This window comes from Corythoichthys intestinalis, chromosome 22 (assembly GCF_030265065.1).
Source record: "Corythoichthys intestinalis isolate RoL2023-P3 chromosome 22, ASM3026506v1, whole genome shotgun sequence".
Taxonomy (NCBI): Eukaryota; Metazoa; Chordata; class Actinopteri; order Syngnathiformes; family Syngnathidae; genus Corythoichthys; species Corythoichthys intestinalis.
In genome coordinates this window covers 18,445,841-18,471,856 of record NC_080416.1, presented here as the reverse complement: position 1 = coordinate 18,471,856, position 26,016 = coordinate 18,445,841, and the positions used below count along the sequence as shown (strand labels likewise).

The window sequence follows — 26,016 nt, the reverse complement described above, 5'->3', positions numbered from 1 at the left end:
AAATTATACAATATGATTTTCTGGATTTTTGTATTAGATTCCTTCCTTCACAGTTGAAGAGAACTTATGATACAAATTACAGACGTCTACATGGCTTGCAAGTGGGAAAACCAGCAAAATCAGCAGTGTATCAAATACTTGTTCTCCCCACTGTACGTGCGCTATTAGGCTCGAGCGTTTACGTGACAGAATGGGGGATCACGTGAGATTTGACAACAACGCAGCCATATTGGAAGCAGGTCTGGCTCGCGGGATATTAAACTTTAACTTGCCAGTTCGATAAAGAGACAAACTCGTTACTAAGGCGAAGAACAGAAATGTGATCAAACTTAAGGATGTGAACAATGTTGACCCTTACGAGCAAGCCGAAGACAAATGGAGTAAAGATGTGGATGGGCTTCCACAATTACGCGAATGGACTTTCTGCTGTATTTATTGTTTGGTGTATGTTACTGAACTCATCAGCGATTCCAAAATTACAAATAGCTACAAAGCTATGAACAGTTTTGCTGCAGATGGGTGCAGGACCTGCACATTATGACCGTATCAAACGGCAACTATCGTTCTTGCAAAGGTAGGCTATGTGTAGGGATGGGAATCAAAATCCGATTCCAATTCCGAACCGGTTCCTAGTGTTTCGAGGCCTCGACATCACAATGAAAAAGCCTTAATGATCCCTTTAACGATTCCTAAAGACGCATATGGCGTCGTGACTGTCTTGTTGTGCAGACGCATCAAACTAGCATGGCGCCAAGAACCACCCGCTCCAAAGTTTGGCTACACTTCACCAGGAAAGAGGGTGAAAATGAAAGGTTACGATGGTTTAGCACAAGCATTGCAGCCGTTAACATAACAATGACAGCACTAGGTTCAAACGCTCGAAAGTGTGTCTTCACTTCACGAGGAAAAATTACAACAAAACGACTTGCAGTCATTGCAAGGTGGAGATAACTGCATCGGGAGGGAATAGACTGCAGTGCACTGTCCTCACCGAGACAGCTATACAGCTAGCTAAACTCCGAAATGACGATACAGAAGACGTTGGTATAATTTGCTGACTTTATTGAACCATCACTTGAAGAGTGAAACTAAAAATAGAAATGAAACAAATCAATTTCGTCCACAATAACAAACAGGTTTGCATCAACGCAAATCAGCGATGATTAGCTACTAATTCAGTAATAACAAAACGGTTAGCATGCGTTTGCTAGCATTAGCGCATCGTTCAAACCACTACACAACTGGATTTAAGTGTCCGATCGTGAGTGGAAACACACAACAACAACACAAAAGATGATACATACAGGCATTGCCTCTGTAGATATTTACAAACATTAACAAAGAACGTAGGGTCGTAGCAGTCCTTCCCTCTCTCACTAACTCGCTCGGATGCGGCATTTCTTCTTCTTCGCGTGTAAGCGCGCTCTTCTTCACGTGAGCGCGTTCTTCTTTGCGTGAGGAAGTGCAAGGGCGCCCCCACTTGAGCGTGAAAGCACCATAAAAACTAAAAGGCATGCATTTCAATATACTGGTAAATAATATACTTTAACAGGGGTCCGCAAACTACGGCCCGCGGGTTCGACATTTGGTCCGGCCCCCTGAACAATACCAGAGAGCATTTTGAAATTTTTTTTTTCTCAATAGTGTGGACTTTTCTGTGAAGAACTCAGAGAGGGTTATTTGGCTATTATCTGTTTGATTAACAGTTTTATTATTATTAATTATTATTATATTATATTATTATTTTTATTTTATTTACTTTTGTTCCGTGAAGAATCCAGAAAGGGTTATTTGACTGTGGCTTTCTGAAAAACAATAATTTTTTACATTTAGGCACTCCTGCAATCGTCACACTTTTTCTGTTACAAACTGACCCCGGCCCCTCATCAGAGAAGGGAAAAGTTATGTGGCCCTCACAGGAAAAAGTTTGGGGACCCCTGCAAGTTTAACACATATTGCCAACGGCAGACCAAAAACCTATATGCCAATATATACCAATATTTTTTCTTTCTATTAGAAAAATGTTTCAGTAAAATGTTACACATTTTTGTGCATTTTCCACTTATTGCCACAGTTAATATTGAGGCTTTGGGCCTCTTTTGACCTCGTTGTGAGTTTGTAAGGTTGTGACTTCTGATTAAACAAACTCGATGCCAATCAAAACGTTTGTTCTTCTTTTTCCCCAAATTAGAATCGATAAGAGAATCGATAAAGAATCGAATCGTTAAGCAATATCGATAATGGAATCAGAATCGTAAAAATCCTATCAATTCCCATCCCTAGCTATGTGTGTTTACTATTTTCATTGCCATGAACCTGAAGGCACCCCAAGTCATGGATGACAAATAAACAGAGCAGAGTAGACTCGCTACGGCTGTTAGTTTCTTCACTTTATTCAAAGTAAGTAACGCACCGCTTTTGACCGTCAGTAACGGTAACGGCTTTGTTACGGCGGAAAAAATAATTAGTTAGATTACCCCCGTTACTGAAAAAATAACGCCGTTATGTAACAGCGTTATTTGCCATTGACGGCGAGTGACGTTCAATACCTGCTGGTGTTTCTCAAACTCCAGCTTGATGGGGGACTTGATGCAGTTGCAGGTGTCTTGATAGGTCTGTTTGATGGCGACATCCATCAGGTGCTTATGGTACGCCCCCGCTAAGTTACCACAGGTAAAGATGATCACATTGGCCAGAATCTGCACACAGAGAGAAAACAACATTTCTAAATACACAGGGAGTTGACGCATGTTTCCCACCCTCATAACCGCCTACATGATTACCTTGGAAAACCAGATAAGAGCGAATACTTCAAGCGAGCTTTTCCAACACTGTGTCGACCTCAGGCTCTTTAAACTGTGGCCTTGCATATCAATTGGCTGTCCTTTGGTCTTCTAGCCACGGGCGACGAGTTTGCTAGTGCACGACTTGGGCATCGCTATGTGAAAGTCTGGCCATCCATGACATTTTCCTACATCTCTGGGCTTATTCAGTGTATTTATGGAGACATTACAGCATTTACCCCCGTACTCTTTTGGCTCCGAATATGTCTAGTTTAGAAAAGTGGACATAATTCACCGTAATTAGTTTTTGTTCTGTACACGCCAAGTAGCCGGAAGCTGCACTATTTATGGGCTTAGCTCGGTTAAGTAGAGTGGTACTTGACTTTTGAGCAACTTGATCTGCTCACTTCAGTGTAATTCTATTGACTGTGATAGACGTCCAATCCATTTCGACTGGGAGAGGCTGGCAGCGAATGATCGCTGCCAGCCCTCCCAGTCGAAATGGATTGCACGTCTATAAGCTAACAACTCACCTGCCAGACGAGTGCTTCCAAGTCCTTGGCGGTGGACGCCAAGCAGATGCTGAGGGTGACGGTGTGTGACAAACAGGTAAAGGCGCTGGCCATGATGGCCCATTTCATAGAGAAGGGCAGCATGGTGTAGACCACAAAAACGATGAACAGGAAGAAGGAGACCTGTGGAGGACAAACAGGTTACGGCATCTGCGTAACATATATTTTTTTTAACCTGACATAAGTCTACAATGGCGTACCGCACGCATGCAGTGGCGGACTTGGCAATTTTGGGGCCTAAGGCAAACATATCCAGGGGCCCTCTTCATGGGTCAGGGGTTAAAAAGGTGAGAAGGGTGTGGAGGAAATATTTTCCAGTACACTAGGGCTGTCCTAAACGACAAATTTTCTCCTGATTAATCAGCCGACTGGTTTTACGAGTAGTCGACTAATCTAATAATTTTTTTTTTTTTTGTACTAATTTATCAATGAAATTTTTGTTGACACTTATTAATTCACAAAACCATTTTGGAACACTTAAATTCTTTATTAAAATACTAATAATCATGTAAATACCGATAATTAATCACGAATAAACAATGAGGTTAAATGCTGATAGCATTTACTAGTGCAAAAGAATGGATAGTAAACAGATTCAGAAAACTGATGTTGCCTTTCCAACATTATTCAAAACAATTAAAAAAGAAAAAATTCTAACATTATTATTATAGTACATAATAGTTGTACAATAATTATAATAATTATTCATTGCCAATCATATTTGTCATAAACAGTGTCATTTGAAAGCTATTCGTAGTGTAGAATCTGTATTCTGTAGTATTTACTCAACATATTATAATATTAATTCTGAAGTATGTGGGATTAACTCCACAAATCGTTATTTATATGACGAACATGACGTGCTTTTATTTTAAAATGTTCACCAGAGGTACGTTTGCTAAACCGCCAACCGAAAGCTTTACACTCCGTAAAAAAACATTCTTCGTCATTGCTTGTGTTGTCACTAATAGGTTTAATTTTTTTATCGTTAGCAAATGCTGTTAACCAGCTGTTGAGTGTTATTGTATGACTGATTGGAAGTGTACTGCATTGTTTAGCCACAGGGTGTGCTGTCGTGTATTTTATGTTCGGTGTGAAGAAGAAGAAGAAGAAAGTTAAAAGAGGCATTAGCAGCCTGTTCTCAACTTCTCCCTCACTGCACTTTGGCTCTCATGGAGAGCACGTTCGCTCATGTATTCGAAATAAACGATAGCCAACGTGCAAAGTACCAAGTGAGCTGTAAAAATAGCAAGCTTAGTGGGGTAAAAAACGCGGGAGAGCTAGGTGAAGCTAACGAACATCTAAGCAATGCTAAACGGAGCTAAGCAAAGCCAAGCGACTGATACTCAGTCCGTCGTCTTGGAATAGTCCATTGTAGTGCGTGTGTGGGGGGGAGAGATAATATAAATGCAGCATTCAAATGGCTTTCTTTTTTGTTTTGTTATTTGTTTGTTTGGTATGCTGAAATAATTATACATGACGAATAATTGGGGGTGCTGCTGGCTCCAGTGGCCCAAGCCCTTGCTCGTTGGGGCAAGGGCAGCTGGTTGGGGCCCCCTACTGGTTGGGACCGAGGGCGATCGCCTACTTCGCCTAAATAGTACATTCGCTTATGCACGTATGCTATTTTTAGACCGTGACGTCGCAATGTAAAGCGGAAGTAAAGCAGAAGTGGGACATTATAGACCAGCTCTTGCATAGAAACCGTGTTAATTCTGCTACTTTTCACTGGTAATCTTTCAAAAAACGAACACGCCGATCACACATTGCTTTTTTGGAACTTGTAGAAACGACTAGACATTACGACTAGGGTTGTAATGACATGTTTTTTTGCCCCCGATCCGATCCCGATCGTTTTAGTTTGAGTATCTGCCGATCCCGATATTTCCCGAACCGATTGCTTTTTTTTTGCTCCGGATTTAATTCCAATCATTCCCGATAATTTTTCCCGATCATATACATTTTGGCAATGCATTAAGAAAAAAAATGAATAAAACTCGGACAAATATATACATTCAACATACAGTACATAAGTACTGTATTTGTTTATTATGACTAAATCCTCAAAATGGCATTTACATTATTAAAATTCTTTCTGTGAGAGGGATCCACGAATAGAAAGACTTGTAATTCTTAAAGGATAAATGTGACTTTGTATATTGTGACTAAATATTGCCATCTAGTGTATTTGTTGAGCTTTCAGTAAATGATACTGTAGCCATTTAACTTTTCTGCCCAAATGCATGATGGGAAGTGCAACCATGACTGTGCGTAGTGGCACCAATTGATATATCTTCTCTGCGTTGGGATATAACATAAGAAAGAAAAAGAAAGAAAAAGATCAACTACTACCGTTGTTCCCCACATTGCTTCCCACGATATTTCTAATTGTTGAGAGAGGGGTTTTAAGGCTTTAGCCAATTACAAAAAGGCTTCAGTCAATTACAAAAAGGCTCCAAAGACTGCTAAAATTCACTCTACTCATTTTACGCTGCCTTTTAGCTTTATATATTGGTAAAACGGTGCCATTATAGAATGAACGCGACAATGCGTGAGTGGGTCGTGCAGCGCATGCGTTAATGGCGGTAAATATTTTAACGTGGTTACTTAAAAAAAAAAAAAAAATTACCGCCGTTAACGCGATAAATTTGATAGCCCTACTTTAAGCCAAAAGTAAAGACTCTGGATGAGTGTAAGACATTTTGTCTGTAACGTTAAATACAATTAGAAAACGATTCAATTAAAAAAAAAAAAAATATATATATATATATATATATATATACATATTAAAAAAGGCATGTCCGATGTTGTTTTGCCGATTCCGATACTTTGAAAATGACGTGATCAAACCCGATCGATCGGGACATCTTTAATTATGACATATCAAGGATGTTTTCTTCATACGTTTCCCTAAACCAAAAACTCGGGAGGAAAAAATGTGAAAAATGAATCAACTTGCACTGACTTTTAACACCAGCTCGGTGAATCCATTCACATTTCATACGCAGTAAGAGGACAAAGAGGTAAGCCATTTTGATATTTTTAACTTATTTTTTAGCATGACGTTGTGCCGTGCTGCTTCTGTCTGACAATGAATGACCTGAAAAGAATTCAAATGGTATCTGACTGCCACTGTTACCTTTTCTGTTGTTAAAAAATAACAACTTTAGTAGGGTGGAATTGTAAATAAATTATGGAATTAAGATTTGTTATCAATGAAAAAATTAAAAGTGTTCGTTGGCTCTCACTGAATCGCATTTGCGATCGCTACACAAAATATAAATTACCCCCCCCAAGAACGGTCAGAGACATAGGACAACCAGAGGATATAATATGTAGGAAAGACAGGGCTGGTGGTAAAGGATAGCTTGTTGAAACAGAAGAATGTCATTGTCAGTCGCGTAAGAAGAAGGTGTCGATAAAAAAGCTAAGGCTGTGCTAAGGTCGGCTCGTTTTTTTCGTCTTGTTCAGCCATCTCAAGCCATCTCTTTAACTGAACATTTTTATGTACTTCCAAATCTTTGCAAGTGAATTTGGCACCAGGGACATCATTTTCGGAGAGAATTGGTAGGTTTAGCTTTGTAAACATCTCCTTCGTACACGATTTCCATTCATTTCCTATTGGGGACAAACGGTGGTATGTCCTCCCTTAGCAACAGTAGTAAGACCAAAGAGCTGTCGAAGGACACCAGAGACAAAATTGTAGACCTGCACCAGGCTGGGAAGACTGAATCTGCAATAGGTAAAACGCTTGGTGTAAAGAAATCAACTGTCGGAGCAAGTATTAGAACATGGAAGACATACAAGACCACTGATAATCTCCCTCGATCTGGGGCTCCATGCAAGATCTCACCCTGTGGCGTCAAAATGATAACAAGAACGGTGAGCAAAAATCCCAGAACCACACGGGGGGACCTAGTGAATGACCTACAGAGAGCTGGGACCACAGTAACAAAGGCTACTATCATTAACACAATGCGCCGCCAGGGACTCAAATCTTGCACTGCCAGATGTGCCCCCCTGCTGAAGCCAGTACACGTCCAGGCCCGTCTGCGGTTCGCTAGACAACATTTGGATGATCCAGAAGAGGACTAGGAGAATGTGTTATGGTCAGATGAAACCAAAATAGAAGTTTTTGGTAGAAACACAGGTTCTTGTGTTTGGAGGAGAAAGAATACTGAATTGCAACCGAAGAATACCATACCCACTGTGAAGCATTGGAGTAGAAACATCATGCTTTGGGGCTGTTTTTCTATCCGTGGATCCCTTTCACAGAAAGAATGTTTACAATGTTAATACCATCTTGTTGATTTATTTTTATAATAAACAAATACTGTACTTATGTACAGTATGTTGAACGTATACATCCATCTTTTCTCATCTTTCCATTCCAACAATAATTTACAGGAAAAATATGGCATATTTTAGAGATGGTTTGAATTGTGATTAATTACGATTAATTAATTTTAAAGCTGTGATTAACTCGATTAAAAATTTTAATCGTTTGACAGACCTTATCCTAATACCTACTGTACTTAAGGAGCTCCTGTGCATGCGTATCTAATGAAGTGCCCAGTGAGTGTACTTAACCTAGAAATGGCCACTCTCATCAAAGTGCGACTTGTGACATTGTCCTTGTGGACTTCCTGTGGGGTAAGCCCACCCTTTTCCTGTTGTGATGGCGACTGTCACAGACAGGTCAGTTTTTCAACCAGATTACCTCTGACCTTCCTGCCTTGTCTGTCTGTTTTCTTCCTGTATCTTTCGGCGTCTGCTAAGAGTGACACTTTTTTGGCACGAGCGATCGGACCTGCGCAACTGAGACATTATTGCTCTCACATTTAATGTGCAGTGAAGCACAAAGAGGCGTCCAATATTGAGGTAAGTGATTGTAAGGTTGACCGAGGACTCTCGGAGGACTTGAACACAGAAAGAGGTGTTTTGTGTAGGCTTTGTTGCTATGGAAACCGACACCATCAAGATAACTGACGTCAGAGCAGCGGCGGAGCTTCCTGTCGATGGAGAGTTCCGAGTCCAGTCATTTTGGGTGGAATTGTCAATGGCAGTCCAATTTCAGGCACGTCGCTCCCCGCCGAAGCCATTTCATCTCCGTCACGCTCCCGCCTGAATGCTAATACGACCTCAAACACCTCCAGATGGGAGCTGCAGCGGCCCTCACCTGGCTTGGGCTACCTTGATTACCTCGCACTCCCGTGTCGGTGCCACAAATAACACAAACCTGCAGGGAAGCTCAGGAGCAGACTGCTTTCTTAACTTGCTTGCAGGAACTTCCACAAGCAAGAATTGGATGGAAATTTATACAGTTAACAAGATTATTGAGGGAATATGGAGTTTATTTTACTTTGGATTTTTTTTTTTATTTGCATCCTTGGGAGAATCAGACATCTCGTATGTTGTGCTAAATTACGTCACTACTGGCCCAACTTTTCCAATACATACAAAAACATGAATCAGGGGTGTTTCAATATATTTTTAAATATAATTTATTGTATGATTACTGCTAGAGCTGGGAATCTTTGGGCACCTAACGATTCGATTACGATTCAGAGGCTCCGATTCGATTATAAAACGATTATTGATGCACCCCCCTCCTTTTTTTTTTTTTTTTTTTTAAATGTTTTATACATTAGTTCCAAATTGTTCAAAAATACTCTCAGGCTAAACCAAACTACTATTTCAGTATCAAGTTAACATATAGCAGTAAACAAATATACAAAAATAACAGTAAATAAAAAAACTCCAGTCCCCATTCTGTAACAGCAGCTTTAAACTACATTCAATTAATCTAATGTTGTGAATCAACCGTTAAAGTTGTTAAAATTGCTCCCGTTATTCCATAATTTCCCTTTTGTCTACTTTCAACATGTGAAAGTTTTAAAACTATTTTAAAGATAGATTCAAGTCAATATTTTACCGATTTGGGAGTATTTTAGATAAAAAGTTAATTAGGTTAGCTTGGAAGGTTCGCTACAACAGCCTTGCAGGGAAGTGTACTGCTTTAAGATGGCGGCCGTTTACTAACGCCCGCATCTAGCTTTTTGTAGATGTGCTGCTACCGCTACCGAGTTTATATTGCATCTAGTCCTATATAAATGATATCTACCGTAACATTATGTGGATGGACTTTGTAGCAGCTTTTCGGCAGCAGTCAGGTATGTTGTTGTGTTTTTTATCTCGTGGCATGAGTTGAGCTAGAGCCGCGAGTTGAGCATTGGCATTACCCGAGGGGCCGGGTAATGAGAAGCATGATGTTTAGCTACTCTCGCTCCGTTCTTCATTGTGCCGAAGACCGCGCGGCGCGCTGAGTGTGTTGTACTTTCGCTTTACTTGGCATATTTCAATAATCGGAATTTGGATGTTTGTGAATCGTTCTCGAATCTTTCACGGCCGAATCGCGAATAATCTAAGAATCAGAAATTTTGCACACCTCTAATTACTGCAGTGTTGTTTTCGTCAGTAATGACGACAACGAAAATATTTCGTCAACGATCACTTTCATGACGTTGACGCGACGATAACGAGCTAAAAACCTGTTTAGGTGGACTAAAAGATAACGAGATGAATGCCAGTTTTCGTCTGACGGGAGGCGATCGAGACAAAAATGCACAATAGTTTCCGTCACATGTTCACCGTGCGTGACATTTTATGTGTAGTTAGCCTGCATCGTAGCAGTGTCTGGTTACGCACAGTGTCTGCTGCGCCCCGCCCCTCCCAACTCACCAGTGTGTCGACTCCAGACTCCATGCAGGCTTGCACACACGGTAAGATTTTTTTTCTTGGCCAGAGACAATATGCAATGTTGTCTAATCCTTTAAAGGTCTGTGCTGAGTGATCGTCACACACGAAATGTAAGTTGTAGCATTAGCATAGCATTCGCTTCAGCATGAGGCCAATGCTAATGGCGAGCTCTCAATTTTTTTTTTTACTTATAGTTCATGGGGTCCAGGTGGGCATAATTACCTGAAAAAATATACGGTTTTGTAAGCGTATATAGTTTGTTTTGTACGGTAACCAACATTGTGACGGCCGATGCCGACCAAAATTGACGTCATGTCCGGGTTATAAAATTGTACCAGCAGCCCTCCCCGCACAGAGGACAACACGGGACAAGTCTGTGAAAGTGTCAAACCTGCATCATTCCCGGGATATCTCTACATGCGTGAAAGCAATGATGCGAGTAAATCCTGCGTCACCTTACAAGGGAATTTACTGGGATATGTTTGTGAAAGGAACTAAAGAATGCTTGCTGAAACATGAGCATTCACAGACCGTCCCCTTAGTATAAAAATGAATTGGATATCCATTCAGGCATTTTTTTTGTTGTTTCTGTAATTAGTAGTATTCACAATATTTTAAATAAGACAGTATTCAAACTAGAGCTGCAGCTATCGAATATTTTAGTAGTCGATTAATCAATGAACTACTTCGTCCGAATAATCGAGTAATCGGATAAGGAACATAAAAAATTAAAATACTTAAGCTGAGCCTCAAACGGTATAAAAAAAATTTAAAAAGAGGGTTTATGTACAACAACAAAACAATTGGCTAATTTCCATAGCAAAAATCCGCTAGCTTAAATACTATAGAACGCTAACTTTTTTTTTTTTAATGCTCTAAACAAATGATTCAGACACATATTCCCACAAAAATCGGCTAAATATATTTATAAACTACTCTACGAATGCATAAAAAAAAAAAAAACATTATCTCAAACAAAAACTTATGTTGGTCTTAACAGGAAGCAGCTGGATTCAGCCATGTGAAATGAGGCAGAATAGAGGGCAGTGTATCCACCCAAATCAATGAAACTAAATGCGAACCCTTTCAAAACAAACCATTACAAGGCCACTTTAATTAAACGAAAACTCGAAGCAGCAAAATTTATTTCGAATCTTTTTTTCGAATCGAATACTCGAGTTGATCGATTAATCGTTGCAGCACTAATTTAAATATTATTTGTTTGCAACATTATTTTGTGCTACACAACTGATGTGCAAAAAGAATGATTTGTGTATTATTTGTTTTAAAACACTGCTGCATTATAATAATAAACAAAGTTTAATTGGGTCACATCTATTAAAACGACTCTAGCCAAATTTGGTATATTGATTAAACCCCCCTTTGTCACCATCAAAACACACCAAAATATAAAAATGAATATTGCTCCTTCCAAATACAGAATGCATGAGAAACCGGACTGTGCATGTTTTCAGGTAAGTGTAAAATGTGGAGTCATCCATGTCTGAGCGACGTCTCTCCCGCGAGAGACGAGCCCTGCTCAGAAATTGAATAAAGCCGGGACTAAAAGGTTAATGGCGCTCGATGGGAGCTCGTACTGCACGTGGACATGACCGACTCTGGCATTCTTCTCGCACAATCCCTTTGACAGCCAAGTAGTTGTCCGCCAGTCTGACTGTGTGCACAGAACGCACGTGAGCAAGCGAGGGGTCTCTCTGTTACTTTTCTTGTTTTCTTCTTTCAGACCTATATGTTATTTAGCTCTGTGGGCTCCGGTAATCACCATCTGAGCAACCCACTGAGCGGGGGGCTGCAATCTCTCTTATTTTTCTTTTACTCTCTCATTACATCCCCCTCTCCTTTTCCATCCTATTGATTGTAGGAAGTCACAGCTTTTTTCGCTGCATGCGAGGGGCAAGTTTAGTTTTAGGCTGTTCAGAAAATTCAATCCAAGGGCCAACTTTTAAAAATATGAAGTGTTTGGCTGCCGTTGACGACAGTAGTCATCTAATCCATTTTGACTGGTAGGGCAAGCAGCGATTGTTCGATCGAGGTGAAACACGATGACTCAATGCCAGTTGAAATGGTTTTGATGTCAAAAACTGTCAATTGCAGTGAATGAGTTAAGGGCTACAAATACATTAGCTGTGAGCTGCGATGCAATTTACATACAGTGGGGCAAATAAGTATTTAGTCAACCACCAATTGTGCAAGTTCTCTTACTTGAAAAGATGAGAGAGGCCTGTAATTGTCAACATGGGTAAACCTCAAACATGAGAGACAAAATGTGGGAAAAAAACTACAAAATCACAATGTTTGATTTTTAAAGAATTTATTTCCAAATTAGAGTGGAAAATAAGTATTTGGTCACCTACAAAATAGCAAGATTTCTGGCTGTCAAAGAGGTCTAACTTCTTCTAACGAGGTCTCGTTACCTGTATTAATGGCACCCGTTTTAACTCATTATCGGTATAAAAGACACCGGTCCACAACCTCAGTCAGTCACACTCCAAACTCCACTATGGCCAACACCAAAGAGATGTCGAAGGACACCAGAGACAAAATTGTAGACCTGCACCAGGCTGGGAAGACAATTTGCAATAGGTAAAACGCTTGGTGTAAAGAAATCAACTGTGGGAGCAATTATTAGAAAATGGAAGACATACAAGACCACTGATAATCTCCCTCCATCTGGGGCTCCATGCAAGATCTCACCCTGTGGCGTCAAAATGATAACAAGAACGGTGAGCACAAATCCCAGAACCACACGGGGGGACCTAGTGAATGACCTACAGAGAGCTGGGACCACAGTAACAAAGGCTACTATCAGTAACACAATGCACCGCCAGGGACTCTAATCCTCCACTGCCAGACGTGTCTCCCCCTGCTGAAGAAAGTACACGTCCAGGCCCGTCTGCGGTTCGCTAAAGAGCATTTGAATGATCCAGAAGAGTACTGGGAGAATGTGTTATGGTCAGATGAAACCAAAATAGAACTTTTTGGTAGAAACACAGGTTCTCATGATTGGAGGAGAAAGAATACAGAATTGCATCCGAAGAACACCATACCCACTGTGAAGCATGGGGGTGGAAACATCATGCTTTGGAGCTGTTTTTCTGCAAAGGGACCAGGACGACTGATCTGTGTAAAGGAAAAAGAAAGGGGCCATGTATCGAGAGATTTTGAGTGAAAATCTCCTTCCATCAGCAAGGGCATTGAAGATGAGACATGGCTGGGTCTTTCAGCATGACAATGATCCCAAACACACAGCCAGGCGGCAAAGGAGTGACTTCGTAAGAAGCATTTTAAGGTCCTGGAGTGGCCTAGCCAGTCTCCAGATCTCAACCCCATAGAAAATCTGTGGCGGGAGTTGAAAGTCCGTGTTGCCCAACGACAGCCCCAAAACATCACAACTCTAGAGGAGATCTGCATGGAGGAATGGGCCAAAATACCAGCAACAGTGTGTGAAAAGCTTGTGAAGAGTTACAGACGTTTGGCCTCCGCTATTGCCAACAAAGGGTACATAACAAAGTATTCAGTGAACTCTTGGTATTGACCAAATACCTATTTTCCACCATGATTTGCAAATAAATTCTTTCAAAATTAAACAATGTAATTTTTTTTTTTTCTTCCAAATTCTGTCTCTCATGGTTGAAGTTTACCCATGTTGACAATTACAGGTCTCTCTAATATTTTCAACTAGGAGATCTTGCACAATTAGAGGTTGACTAAATACTTATTTGCCCCACTGTACATATACCTTAGCTGGAAGCTATGATGAAGCATTAATATAAATGTGTCAATTGATTATAATTTGATGTAGATGAAGCAAAATAATAAGGATCTCTTATTTGTATAACCGATTCTAAAACACAAGATGCTTTCCATATTGCTGATTTCAATGGAGGCTACATTAGCCCGACATTAGCCCCAAATACTCCATCGTAGGACGCACATAAAGGCAACTTCTTAGTAGCCTTTGTTACTGTGGTCCCAGCTCTCTGTAGGTCATTCATTAGGTCCCCCGTGTGGTTTTGGGATTTTTGCTCACCGTTCTTGTTATCATTTTGACGCCACGGGACGAGATCTTGCATGGAGCCCCAGATCAAGGGAGATTATCAGTGGTCTTGTATGTCTTCCATTTTCTAATAATTGCTCCCACAGTTGATTTCTTTACACCAAACGTTTTACCTATTGATGATTTAGTCTTCCCAGCGTGGTGCAGGTCTACAATATTGTCTCTGGTGTCCTACGACAGCTCTTTGGTCTCGGCCATAGTGGAGTTTGGAGTGTGACTGACCGAGATTGTGGACAGGTGTCTTTTATACCGATAATGAGTTAAAACATGTAACATTAATACAGATAACGAGTGGAGCCTCGTTAGAAAAAGTTAAGACCTCTTTGACAGCAGAAATCTTGCTTGTTTGTAGGTGACCAAATACTTATTTTCCACTCTAATTTGGAAATAAATTCTTTAAAAATCAAACAATGTGATTTTCTGTTTTTTTTTCCACATTCTGTCTCTCATGGTTGAGGTTTACCCATGTTGACAATTACAGGCCTCTCTAATCTTTTGAAGTAGGAGAACTTGCACAATTGGTGGTTGACTAAATACATATTTGCCCCACTGTGTGTGTGTGTATATATATATATATATATATATATATATATATATATATATATATATAGAGAGAGAGAGAGAGAGAGAGAGAGAGAGAGAGAGAGAGAGAGAGAGAGAGAGAGAGAGAGAGAGAGAGAGAGAGAGAGAGAGAGAGAGAGAGAGAGAGAGAGAGAGAGAGAGAGAGAGAGAGAGAGAGAGAGGTCTGATGCGAGCAGAGGAGCAGTCAGACACAGCATCAGTTTCTGCTCTTGCACTCCTCTTTAAAAGAAACTGCTGTATTTTAAGCCAAAACAACTGTTATGTTTGATAGAACAATATGTCTATATGCTGCCATAGCAGATTCATGGCGCACTTAGCCTCCGAACTATTTTTAATTTGTCCGTTTTACCCTGAAAATCCCCGAATACAGACACCGCGCAACCGCTTTTGTTTCAACCTAGCCATAAAAAGAAGGTAATTAATTATATTTATTATTCAAAATGTCCGTAATTTTTAGCTTAGAATCATTCAGTGATGTCTAATATTTAGTTAAAAAAAAAACAAAAAAAAGACCCAAAAAAATGATTCACTCGCATATTTTAAACTTTTAAACAAATTACATCACAATGAAAAACTTTGCGTCTGTAAAAAAGTCAAGGATATCTACCTCATAACTATCGCTTAATTGTAAATTTTTTTTTTGGTACTGTCGCATTTTCCCCAATATGTTAGATAATAATAATAATAATCGATCCAAACAAAGAAAAAATGGGAAAAAAAACAACAACATTAAAAAGGGTAACTACATGAAAAAGAAAATCTCAACAACTCCTTGTTGTCTGCGTTTTCTGCATTGCGACCCTTGTTATATCACCATGTTTCACCCATAAAATCCCCCCAAAATCCGGCTGTGGCCATTCACAGCTGTGTCTTGACACTCGGTGATACAGTGCTGCTCGAAAGTTTGTGAACCCCACAGCGATGGTCAGATTTTTTGTAAAAAAAAACTAAAATAACCTTATTAAATGTTAAGTTATACCCAAATCCACAATACTGACATTCCAAATAATGGACTGAAACAAAAGAAATAGTTATATTGTCATTCTTTATTTAACAAAAGTGGTTGATTTAAGAAAAACTCAGATATCATGTGTGCAAAAGTATGTGAACCCCTTCAGTTAATAGGATATTGCGCCTCCTTTTGCAGAGATTACCTCAACCAAACGGTTTCTGTAGTGACTAATCAGCCTCTCACATCTACTTTGGGGGATTTTTGCCCATTCTTCCTTGCAGAACGCAGTCAGTTGAGAGAGGTTTGATGGGCGTCTGGCATGAACTGCTCGCTTCAGGTCCCGCCACAGCATTTCAATGGGATTTAGGTCAGGACTTTGACTGGGCCAGTCCAGAACACGAATCTTCTTCTTTTTCAGCCATTCCTTGGTTGTATTGCTGGAATGCTTTGGATCATTATCATGTTGCATGATCCACCTTCTGCCAAGCTTTAACTTCAAAACAGATGGCGTCAGGTTATGTTCTAGGATTTGACAATATTCCTCAGAATTCATGATTCCCTGGACTATGTGGAGTTGTCCAGGTCCTGAAGATGAAAAGCAAGCCCAGATCTTGACATTCCCACCTCCATGCTTCACTGTTGGGAGAAGGTTCTTTTGGTGGTATGCAGTGTTGACTTTTCGCCAGACATGGCGGTTTTGGTTGTGACCAAACAGTTCAATTTTGCACCTACATCAGTTGATGAAAACTCTTTTTAATTTAGTCTCGACAACACAACTGTTAAAAAAACAAAAAAAAACTACTGAATTGATTGATTAGGAAATCAGGTTGAAATAATAGAAAATTCCAAAATGTTGAGGGGGTTCACAAACTTTTGAGCAGCACTGTACATGCTACATGGAGTTTTTGGATCGAAACATCGTATGTACGCGACAATATCTCGTTAAAATCGTGGCGTCTAATTATTAAAAAAAAAAAAAAAAATCGTGGCGTCTAATTCTGCTGTCGCGTGCTCTCGCCTCCAGTTAAGGTTTTGCTGTTTATTATTATTTTTTTTTTTAAATGCCCTCCTGTTCAAAAATTTTCTTCCCCCTGAAAATTGAGATTTTAAGCTTTCCAATGATGGATCACATGTGCATATTGGACAATTTTGAAATTTGGCCAAATTGGGAGTCTCAGAGCGGAACTTCAAGTCACATGAGATTATACACTCACCGGCCACTTTATTAGGTACACCTGTCCAACTGCTCGTTAACACTTAATTTCTAATCAGCCAATCACATGGCGGCAACTCAGTGCATTTAGGCATGTAGACATGGTTTAAGACAATCTCCTGCAGTTCAAACAGAGCATCAGTATGGGAAAGAAAGGTGATTTGAGTGACTTTGAATGTGGCATGGTTGTTGGTGCCAGAGGGGCTGGTCTGAATATTTCAGAAACTGCTGATCTACTGGGATTTTCACGTACAACCATCTCTAGGGTTTACAGCGAATGGTCCGAAAAAGAAAAAAATATCCAGTGAGCGGCAGTTCTGTGGGCGGAAATGCCCTGTTGCTGCCAGAGGTCAGAGGAGAATGGCCAGACTGGTTCGAGCTGATAGAAAGGCAACAGTGACTCAAATAACCATCCGTTACAACCAAGGTAGGCAGAAGAGCATCTCTGAACGCACAGTACGTCGAACTTTGAGCCAGATGGGCTACAGCAGCAAAAGACCACGCCGGGTGCCACTCCTTTCAGCTAAGAACAGGAAACTGAGGCTACAATTTGCACAAGCTCATCGAAATTGGACAATAGTCGATTGGAAAAACGTTGCCTGGTCTGATGAGTCTCAATTTCTGCTGCGACATTCGGATGGTAGTGAAGGAATTTGGCAACAACATGAAAGCATGGATCCATCCTGCCTTGTATCAACGGTTCAGGCTGGTGGTGGTGGTGTAATGGTGTGGGGAATATTTTCTTGGCACTCTTTGGGCCCCTTGGTACCAATTGAGCATCGTTGGAACGCCACAGCCTACCTGAGTATTGTTGCTGACCATGTCCATCCCTTTATGACCACAATGTACCCAACGTCTGATGGCTACTTTCAGCAGGATAATGTGCCATGACATAAAGCTGGAATCATCTCAGACTGGTTTCTTGAACATGACAATGAGTTCACTGTACTCAAATGGCCTCCACAGTCACCAGATGTCAATCCAATAGAGCATCTTTGGGATGTGGTGGAACGGAGATTCGCATCATGGATGTGCAACCAACAAGTCTGCACCAACTGTGTGATGCCATCATGTCAATATGGACCAAACTCTCTGAGGAATGCTTCCATCACCTTGTTGAATCTAAGCCACGAAGAATTGAGGCAGTTCCGAAGGCAAAAGGGGGTCCAACCCGTTACTAGCATGGTGTACCTAATAAAGTGGCCGGTGAGTGTATATACTAGTATTCATTTTAACTCACCTTTAACTGGCGACAGGATGTTGTGCTCGTCGACGCATTCACGTCGTTGACTAGACGGGACGCCTCTACTCTGAACGTTGCACCACTTTTTGACGGTTTCATTTTGCATTCAAGTTATTAATTTGCAGGCCCTTGAAATGAAAATGAACCTTTTATTGTAAGAATAAAATGGTTATAAATAAAGTTATATGCCATTTTAAGTCACTATGTCCTTCTGCGACAAGGCATTTGTCTGGGACTGTAGTGTTAAAGCTGAAAAGTACAAAATAACGTAAGCTGGATTTAAGCTTCTTGTGTATTCAATCACATTTTCATATTTTGCTTTGTGCCAATAAAAACTGGGGCGCAGGCCACAGTTTGGACACCCCCGCTTCAGTTTATATCAGGCAGATGATGCAGATTGAGCTATACGGTGATTAATAATTGATTATCTTTCCACAGGTGGCTGGTGATAAAAATATCTCCCGTCCTGGAGGGGGGAGAGGAAATTTAGACATGAGCGTGGGGGGTTGGACGGTAGGGGACTGTAGAAAGGGGGGCGGGAGGGTGTCGGCGGCAGGTGGGGAGAAGACGGGATTTGATGAATTTGCAGAGACAAGGCGCGAGATGGAGAAAATAGGATTTCCGAGACGGCGAGCGAGCGAGGAGGAGTCGAGGCGGAGGACGAATGTGTCTGACTGCTCCTCTGCTCGCATCAGACCTAATTAACACTTGTCACATGTGGAATTCATTTAGATGCACATGGGTGCTCACATGTAATGTGAAAGCGCATTCAAAGACGGACTGTCAGGCTGATGTGTAAAAACATGATGGCAGGTGTCTAATAGAAGCGTAATGGTGATGTAAGATGACAGTTCCATTGCAAGCTGTCTGCAAAGAAATTGCTCTTTTTAGTGTCCTACCTGGTCCCAAGGACTGAGGGGCCCTCCGGAGAACATGAACAGGTAGCCCATGGTCACTAGACACGCCCATATAAGGAGGGAGAAGAGGCGGAGCATACGCTTGAAGATCGACTCGATGCAGACGAGGATGAAGATGGACAGGAAAAGGAATAGGGCCGTGGGCACCGTGATCACAAAGGTCAGGTGGTCCTCTGTTTTCTGAGAGGAAAGAAAACACATGAAGAAATGAGGAATCATTTGCATAGTTTGGTAGGAAATTATTAGCAAAAGGGTTTTTCAGACGGTGCCGAAGATATTTCCAAACATAGGCGGAGTTTGACTTTTGGGGAAGGGGGGGCACAACACGTTGATGACCCCGAAACGCAGCACAGCAATAAAATTAACATACAAGAATATTTATAATAATAAGTTGACAATGAGCGTTTTTTGTTTCCCATCATTCTTGAGGGGAATTCTAAATCAGGCTGCTTAGGCAATACTTTTCGCCAAGATCGTCATCCATTGAATATGGTACGCCCGCCGTTGTCGTGCCAATGTAGTTACCCCGGGCAAAAATTGTATCCCCTGCGCGGAGCCACATGGAGGTAGATTTGTGTCTTTATTATTCAACCCAAAAAAAAAAAAAAAAAAGTTGCTTCAATCAAAATATATATTTTTAACCCAAAAAAAGTCGCTTCAATCAAAAAATAAATTCAAAATTTCAAACTCAAGAAAATGCATGTAAAAGCTATTTCTTTGATTTTATTTATTTATTTATTTGATTAAAGCAACTTTTTTGATTGAAATTTTGGCTAGGACATATTTGTCTTTATTATTCAATCAAAAAATAAGTTGCTTCAAAAAAATATATTTTCAAAAAGAAAAATCACTTAAAAAAAAAAAAAAAAAAATCAATCCTGAAAAAGGTTTTTGAATGCAAAAAAATATTTTAGATTGAAAAATTTGCATTTGAACACTTAATTTTTCATTGAAAAAAGTTTTCTTTATTTGAAGCAATTCTTTTCGTGTTTGGGCCATATTATGATGACCTTTGTGTATAAATCATTTAATCCCTCCCAAAAAACGTTGCTTCCATCAAAAAAAGTATTTTCAATCAAAGAAAAAAATCATTTGAAAAAATAAAATTGCCCTTCCATAATTTTTTGGGAGGAAAATTATATGCAAAGCAAATGACCGTCTAAGTTGCTAGTCACATGAAGTGTTCGAAAAAATAATTTTGACCCATTATAAAAATATGTTTTTTGTTCATTTCATTTTTGCAGTTTTATTGCTTTACAACTTTTATATACAGTTGTGGTCAAAAGTTTACATACACTTGTGAAGAACATAATGTCATGGCTCTCTTGAGTTTCCAGTTATTTCTGCAACTCAGATTTTTCTCCGATAGAGTGATTGGAACAGATACTTCTTTGTCACAAAAAACATTCATGAAGTTTGGTTCTTTTATGACTTTATTATGGGTTAACAGAAAAAAGTGATCAAATCTGCTGGGTCAAAAATATACATACATGGATCTGAAAAAGCGAATCATTGACTTGAACAAGTCAGGAAAGTCACTTGGAGCCATTTCAAAGCAGCTGCAGGTCCCAAGAGCAACAGTGCAAACAATTGTTTGTAAGTATAAAGTGCATGGCACTGTTTTGTCACTGCCACGATCGGGAAGAAAACGCAAGCTATCACCTGCTGCTGAGAGAAAATTGGTCAGGAGGGTGAAGATTCAACCGAGACTCACCAAAAAGCAGATCTGCCAAGAATTAGAAGCTGCTGGAATACAGGTGTCAGTGTCCACAGTCAAGCATGTTTTGCATCTCCGTGGACTGAGAGGCTGCCGTGCAAGAAGGAAGCCCTTGCTCCAAAAGAGGCACCTTAAGGCTCGACTGAAGTTTGCTGCTGATCACATGGTCAAAGATAAGACCTTCTGGAGGAAAGTTCTGTGGTCAGACGAAACAAAAATCGAGCTGTTTGGCCACAATGCCCAGCAATATGTTTGGAGGAGAAAAGGTGAGGCCTTTAACCCCAAGTACACCATGCCTACCGTCAAGCACGGTGGTGGTAGTCTTATGCTGTGGGGCTGTTTTGCTACCAATGGAACTGGTGCTTTACAGAGAGTAAATGGGATAATGAAGAAGGAGGATTACCTTCAAATTCTTCAAGATAACCTAACGTCATCAGCCTGAAGATTGGGTCTTGGGCGCAGTTGGGTGTTCCAACAGGACAATGACCCCAAACACACATCAAAAGTGGTAATGGAATGGCTAAATCAGGCTAGAATTAAGGTTTTCGAATGGCCTTCCCAAAGTCCTGACTTAAACCCCATTGAGAACTTGTGGACAATGCAAAGAAACAAGTCCATGTCAGAAAGCCATCAAATTTAACTGAACTGCACCAATTCTGTCAAGAGGAGTGGTCAAAGATTCAACTAGAAGCTTGCCAGAAGCTTGTGGATGGCTACCAAAAGCGCCTAATTGAAGTGAAAATGGCCAAGGGACATGTTACCAAATATTAGCGCTGCTGTATGTATATTTTTGACCCAGCAGATTTGATCACTTTTTTTCTGTTCACCCATCATAAAGTCATCAAAGAACCAAACTTCATAAATGTTTTTTGTGACAAAGAAGTATCTGTTCCAATCACTCTATCAGAGAAAAATCAGAGTTGTAGAAATAACTGGAAACTCAAGAGAGCCATGACATTATGTTCTTCACAAGTGTATGTAAACTTTTGACCACAACTGTATATAGGAAAGTCAATTACATGCAATCACACTTTTCGCTTATGTTTCCAAAGTGGAAGTACACAGAAGGAACTCATTATATGTAGGCAAGTGTAAAAAGTTGAGTGCAGATCATTAAAACGTTCACAGTGAATATCTTTTGATTCTTTTTCCACTTTCCTTTTTGCATCAATTGTATGAACACTAAAGTTCCAGTTTTGTATATTATAGACTAGCAGAATGACTATGTAACATGAATGCAATTAAATCAAATGGCAGATCAAGCATACTTCCCTTAGAGATGCGGTTGTAATGTAGTAATCATAAAAGGACACTATAAAGGGGTTAATGCACAATCGCTTCAATCACTGTGTACAGTATTGTGGTGAGTGACGAGGAGAAGGATGAGAGACAGTTTTTATGGTTCACACTTGCTGCTCTTGTGGCCCATACACCGCATGCCCCCGAGACATCGCCTTTATTGAACAGAAAACACCAGCACATAACAGGAACCCCCACTCTCAGCCACAACTACCCATGAACCATTGCAGGTGTAACACATAATAACTAACATTCGTTACAGTATGGATATCCAAACTAAATGAATCCCTTAGTAATATTCCGGAAAATTGTACATTATTTGAAATCCAGCGTCGTGGAGTACTCAAAGCCACAACGTATCATCACAGCACATTTAAATGTGTACATGAAACCGTTGTTTGAACTGTAGGAAACACGTCTTTTTCCCAAAAGACACAATCAGGGATTTTCTTTCAAATCTTTGGAGCTTCAAATTATTTTTCCAATCTTAATGAAGGCCTACAGAGATCAAACTCATCTAAGAACACTCTCAGAAACTGTAAAATTTCGTCAAAATCCGCCCAGCCATTTCCGAGTCCATAGGGAACGAACACACATAAAGTTCTATTTATATACAGACATGTGAAAAAAATTCGGACACCTCATTAAATATTCAGTTCTTTATTAATAAATGTTCACATATCAATGTCTGATCTTGTTTTTTCCTTTATCTCTGGAAAATAAAGTGATTTAAATGCAGGTGAACAAAAAAAAAACAAAAAAAAAACATGGTTTTACTCATTAAACCAAATATATCAACAAAAATGCATATTCTAACTGAGGAAAAAGTTAGGAAACCCTACCACCTAATAGCTAGTGTTACCACCTTTGACTGAAATAACTTCAATTAAACACTTTTTGTAGCCATCCACCAGTCTTTGCCAGTTTTGCCCCACTCCTCAACGCAGAATACTTTCAGCTGTGAGATGTTTGAAGGGTTTCTTGCATGTACAGCCTGTTTCAAGTCACCCCACAGCATCTCGATGGGATTAACATCTGGGGGCTTTGACTCGGCCATTCCAGGACTCTCCGTTTCTTCCTTTTCTTGATGGTTTTACTGGTATGTTTTGGGACATTGTCATGTTGCAGGGTCCAGTTTCGCTTCAGCTTTAATTTTTCCCACAGATGATCTCACATGCTCCTCAAGCACCCTCTGATACACGATAGAATTCATGGTGGATTCTATGATGGTGAGCTGGCCAGGTCCTGCTGTAGCAAAGCATCCCAAAACCATGACACTACCGCCATGCTTCACAGTTGGTTTGAGGTTCTTTCCTGGAATGCTGTATTGGGTTTACACCAAACATATCCTCTGTTTTGGTGTCCAAATAATTCAATTTTAGATTCATCTGTTCAAAGAACATTATTTCAAAAGTCCTGGTCTTTGTCTACATTCACTCTGGCAAACTTCAGTCAGGCCTTCATGTTCTTCTTGCAGAGCAAAGGTTTCCTCCTTGCATACCTCCCATGAAGGTTAAACTTGTGAAGTCTCTTTCTGACTGTTGAGGCATGCACTTTAAAATCAACAGTAGCAAGAGCCTGCTGTAGTTCCCGTGATGACATTTTAGGGTTTTTGGAGACTTCTTTTAGCATCTTGCTGTCTGCTCTCGGGATGAACCTGCGTAGATGACCAGACCTGGGCATGTTGGCAGTTGTTTTGAATGTTCTCCACTTGTAGACTATTTTGCAGACAGTGGAATGGCTGATTTTATGTTGATATCTTTTGAAATCCCCTCACCAGACTCATAAGTGTCTACAATCTTCTTTCTGTAGACCTCAGACAGCTCCTTTGATCTCACCATGGTGTTTTCTCTCACTTCAACAGTCAGGGGCACACCAAACTAATACAAATACAAAAACATTTAATAATTCAAACATTTAAATACAAAATTACATTTGACAGAAAGTTATACAAAATATTTTTCTCAGGTTTTAATTGTTTTGTTCTGTTACTTGAATCTCACAAGATGGTTAAAATTGATGTTAAATATGCATATGACCAAACATGTTAGAAAACACACAGACTTTCATAGTAGGAGTGGGAACCTCTTGGTACCTCACGATACGATACGCGATACAAAGCTCACGATAACGATGATCTGACGATATGGTGATACAACGGTTATCGATACATTGGTCAGGAAATCATTCTAGGATATCCTACAAACAACTAACAAACAGAAAAACAAGCTTCTGCTGTGAATTGGAATGAGTTTATCACTAGTAGACGTCCAATCCATTTGAACTGAGAGGGTCCCTCCCACTTCAAACGGATTGAACGTCTATGGCCGTCAGTGGCAGCCAATGTCAGGCAATGAGGTAATTTTGGGCCATTTAAGGTCATTTACCTGTTGATTTTCAGTTACTTCCTGTTGATTCGGGGATATTTTACAGGTCATTTCCTGTTTATTTTGAGTTATAGAACAGGACCTGGGAATCACCCATATAGGCAGTGACTCAAACTCAACAAGAAATGACCTGTAAATGCTCTGAAAATCCGACAGAATGGCTGTGAATGCTCTGGTTTCGAATGAACGAACACTTCCAGTCTAAATGGATTGGGCGTCGAGCACCGTCAATGCAGCCTTAGAGTTAACAGACACTTTTATGATGGTAAGATTTTATTAGCAACTTGTTGGTTCCTTTTTATTTTATTTCATTTAGACACTGACACCTTTTTAAAACGATATCTCGATTCTTGGCAGGCGCATATCAATAACCTTTTAGGATAGTATCAAGATATATCACCATTTCGATATTTTGTCACACACCTATTTCATAGTGTGTCCTAATTTTTCCAAATGACTGTAGATATACACTCATTAGGTACACTTTATTAGGTACACCTGTCCAACTGCTCATTAACACTTAATTTCTAATCAGCCAATCACATGGCGGCAACTCAGTGCATTTAGGCATGTAGACATGGTTTAAGACAATCTCCTGCAGTTCAAACCGAGCATCAGTATGGGGAACAAAGGTGATTTGAGTGACTTTGAACGTGGCATGGTTGTTGGTGCCAGAAGGGCTGGTCTGAGTGTTTTCACGTGCAACCATCTGTAGGGTTTACAGAGAATGGTCCGAAAAAGAAAAAATATCAAGTGAGCGGCATTTCTGTGGGCGGAAATGCCTTGTTGATGCCAGAAGTCAGAGGAGACTGGCCGGACTGGTTCGAGCTGATAGAAAGGCAACAGTGACTTAAATAACCACCCGTTACAACCAAGGTAGGCAGAAGAGCATCTCTGAACGCACAGTACGTCGAACTCTGAGGCAGATGGGCTACAGCAGCAGAAGACCACGCCGGGTGCCACTCCTTTCAGCTAAGAACAAGAAACTGAGGCTGCAATTTGCACAAGCTTATCGAAATTGGACAATAGAAGATTGGAAAAACGTTGCCTGGTCTGATGAGTCTCAATTTCTGCTGCGACATTCGGATGGAAGGGTCAGAATTTGGCATCAACAACATGAAAGCATTGATCCATCCTGCCTTGTATCAACGGTTCAGGCTGGTGGTGGTGGTGTAATGGTGTGGGGAATATTTTCTTGGGACTCTTTGGGCCCCTTGGTACCAATTGAGCATCGTTGGAACGCCACAGCCTACTTGAGTATTGTTGCTGACCATGTCCATCCCTTTATGACCACAATGTACCCAACTTCTGATGGCTACTTTCAGCAGGCTAATGCGCCATGTCATAAAGCTGGAATCATCTCAGACTGGTTTCTTGAACATGACAATAAGTTCAGTGTACTCAAATGGCCTCCACAGTTACCAGATCTCAATCCAATAGAGCATCTTTGGGATGTGGTGGAACGGGAGATTCGCATCATGGATGTGCAGCCGACAAATCTGCACCAACTGTGT

General features: G+C 40.4%; 1 protein-coding gene across 3 annotated transcripts in view; it reads right to left on the bottom strand.

Annotated features, from left to right (window-relative positions):
* The window catches only part of adcy2b (adenylate cyclase 2b (brain)), a 122,112-nt gene that overhangs the window by 77,530 nt on the left and 18,566 nt on the right, over positions 1-26,016 (bottom strand). For all 3 annotated transcript variants that reach the window (XR_009061871.1, XM_057827897.1, XM_057827898.1), the window contains exons 2-4: positions 19,082-19,279; positions 3,317-3,478; positions 2,550-2,699 (exon numbers count right to left, since the gene is read on the bottom strand). Coding sequence is in view for 2 of the 3 variants with exons in the window: in XM_057827897.1 (XP_057683880.1) it covers positions 2,550-2,699; positions 3,317-3,478; positions 19,082-19,279 (510 nt within the window). In the remaining variant the exon portion in view is untranslated. The remainder of the gene's footprint in view (positions 1-2,549; positions 2,700-3,316; positions 3,479-19,081; positions 19,280-26,016) is intronic.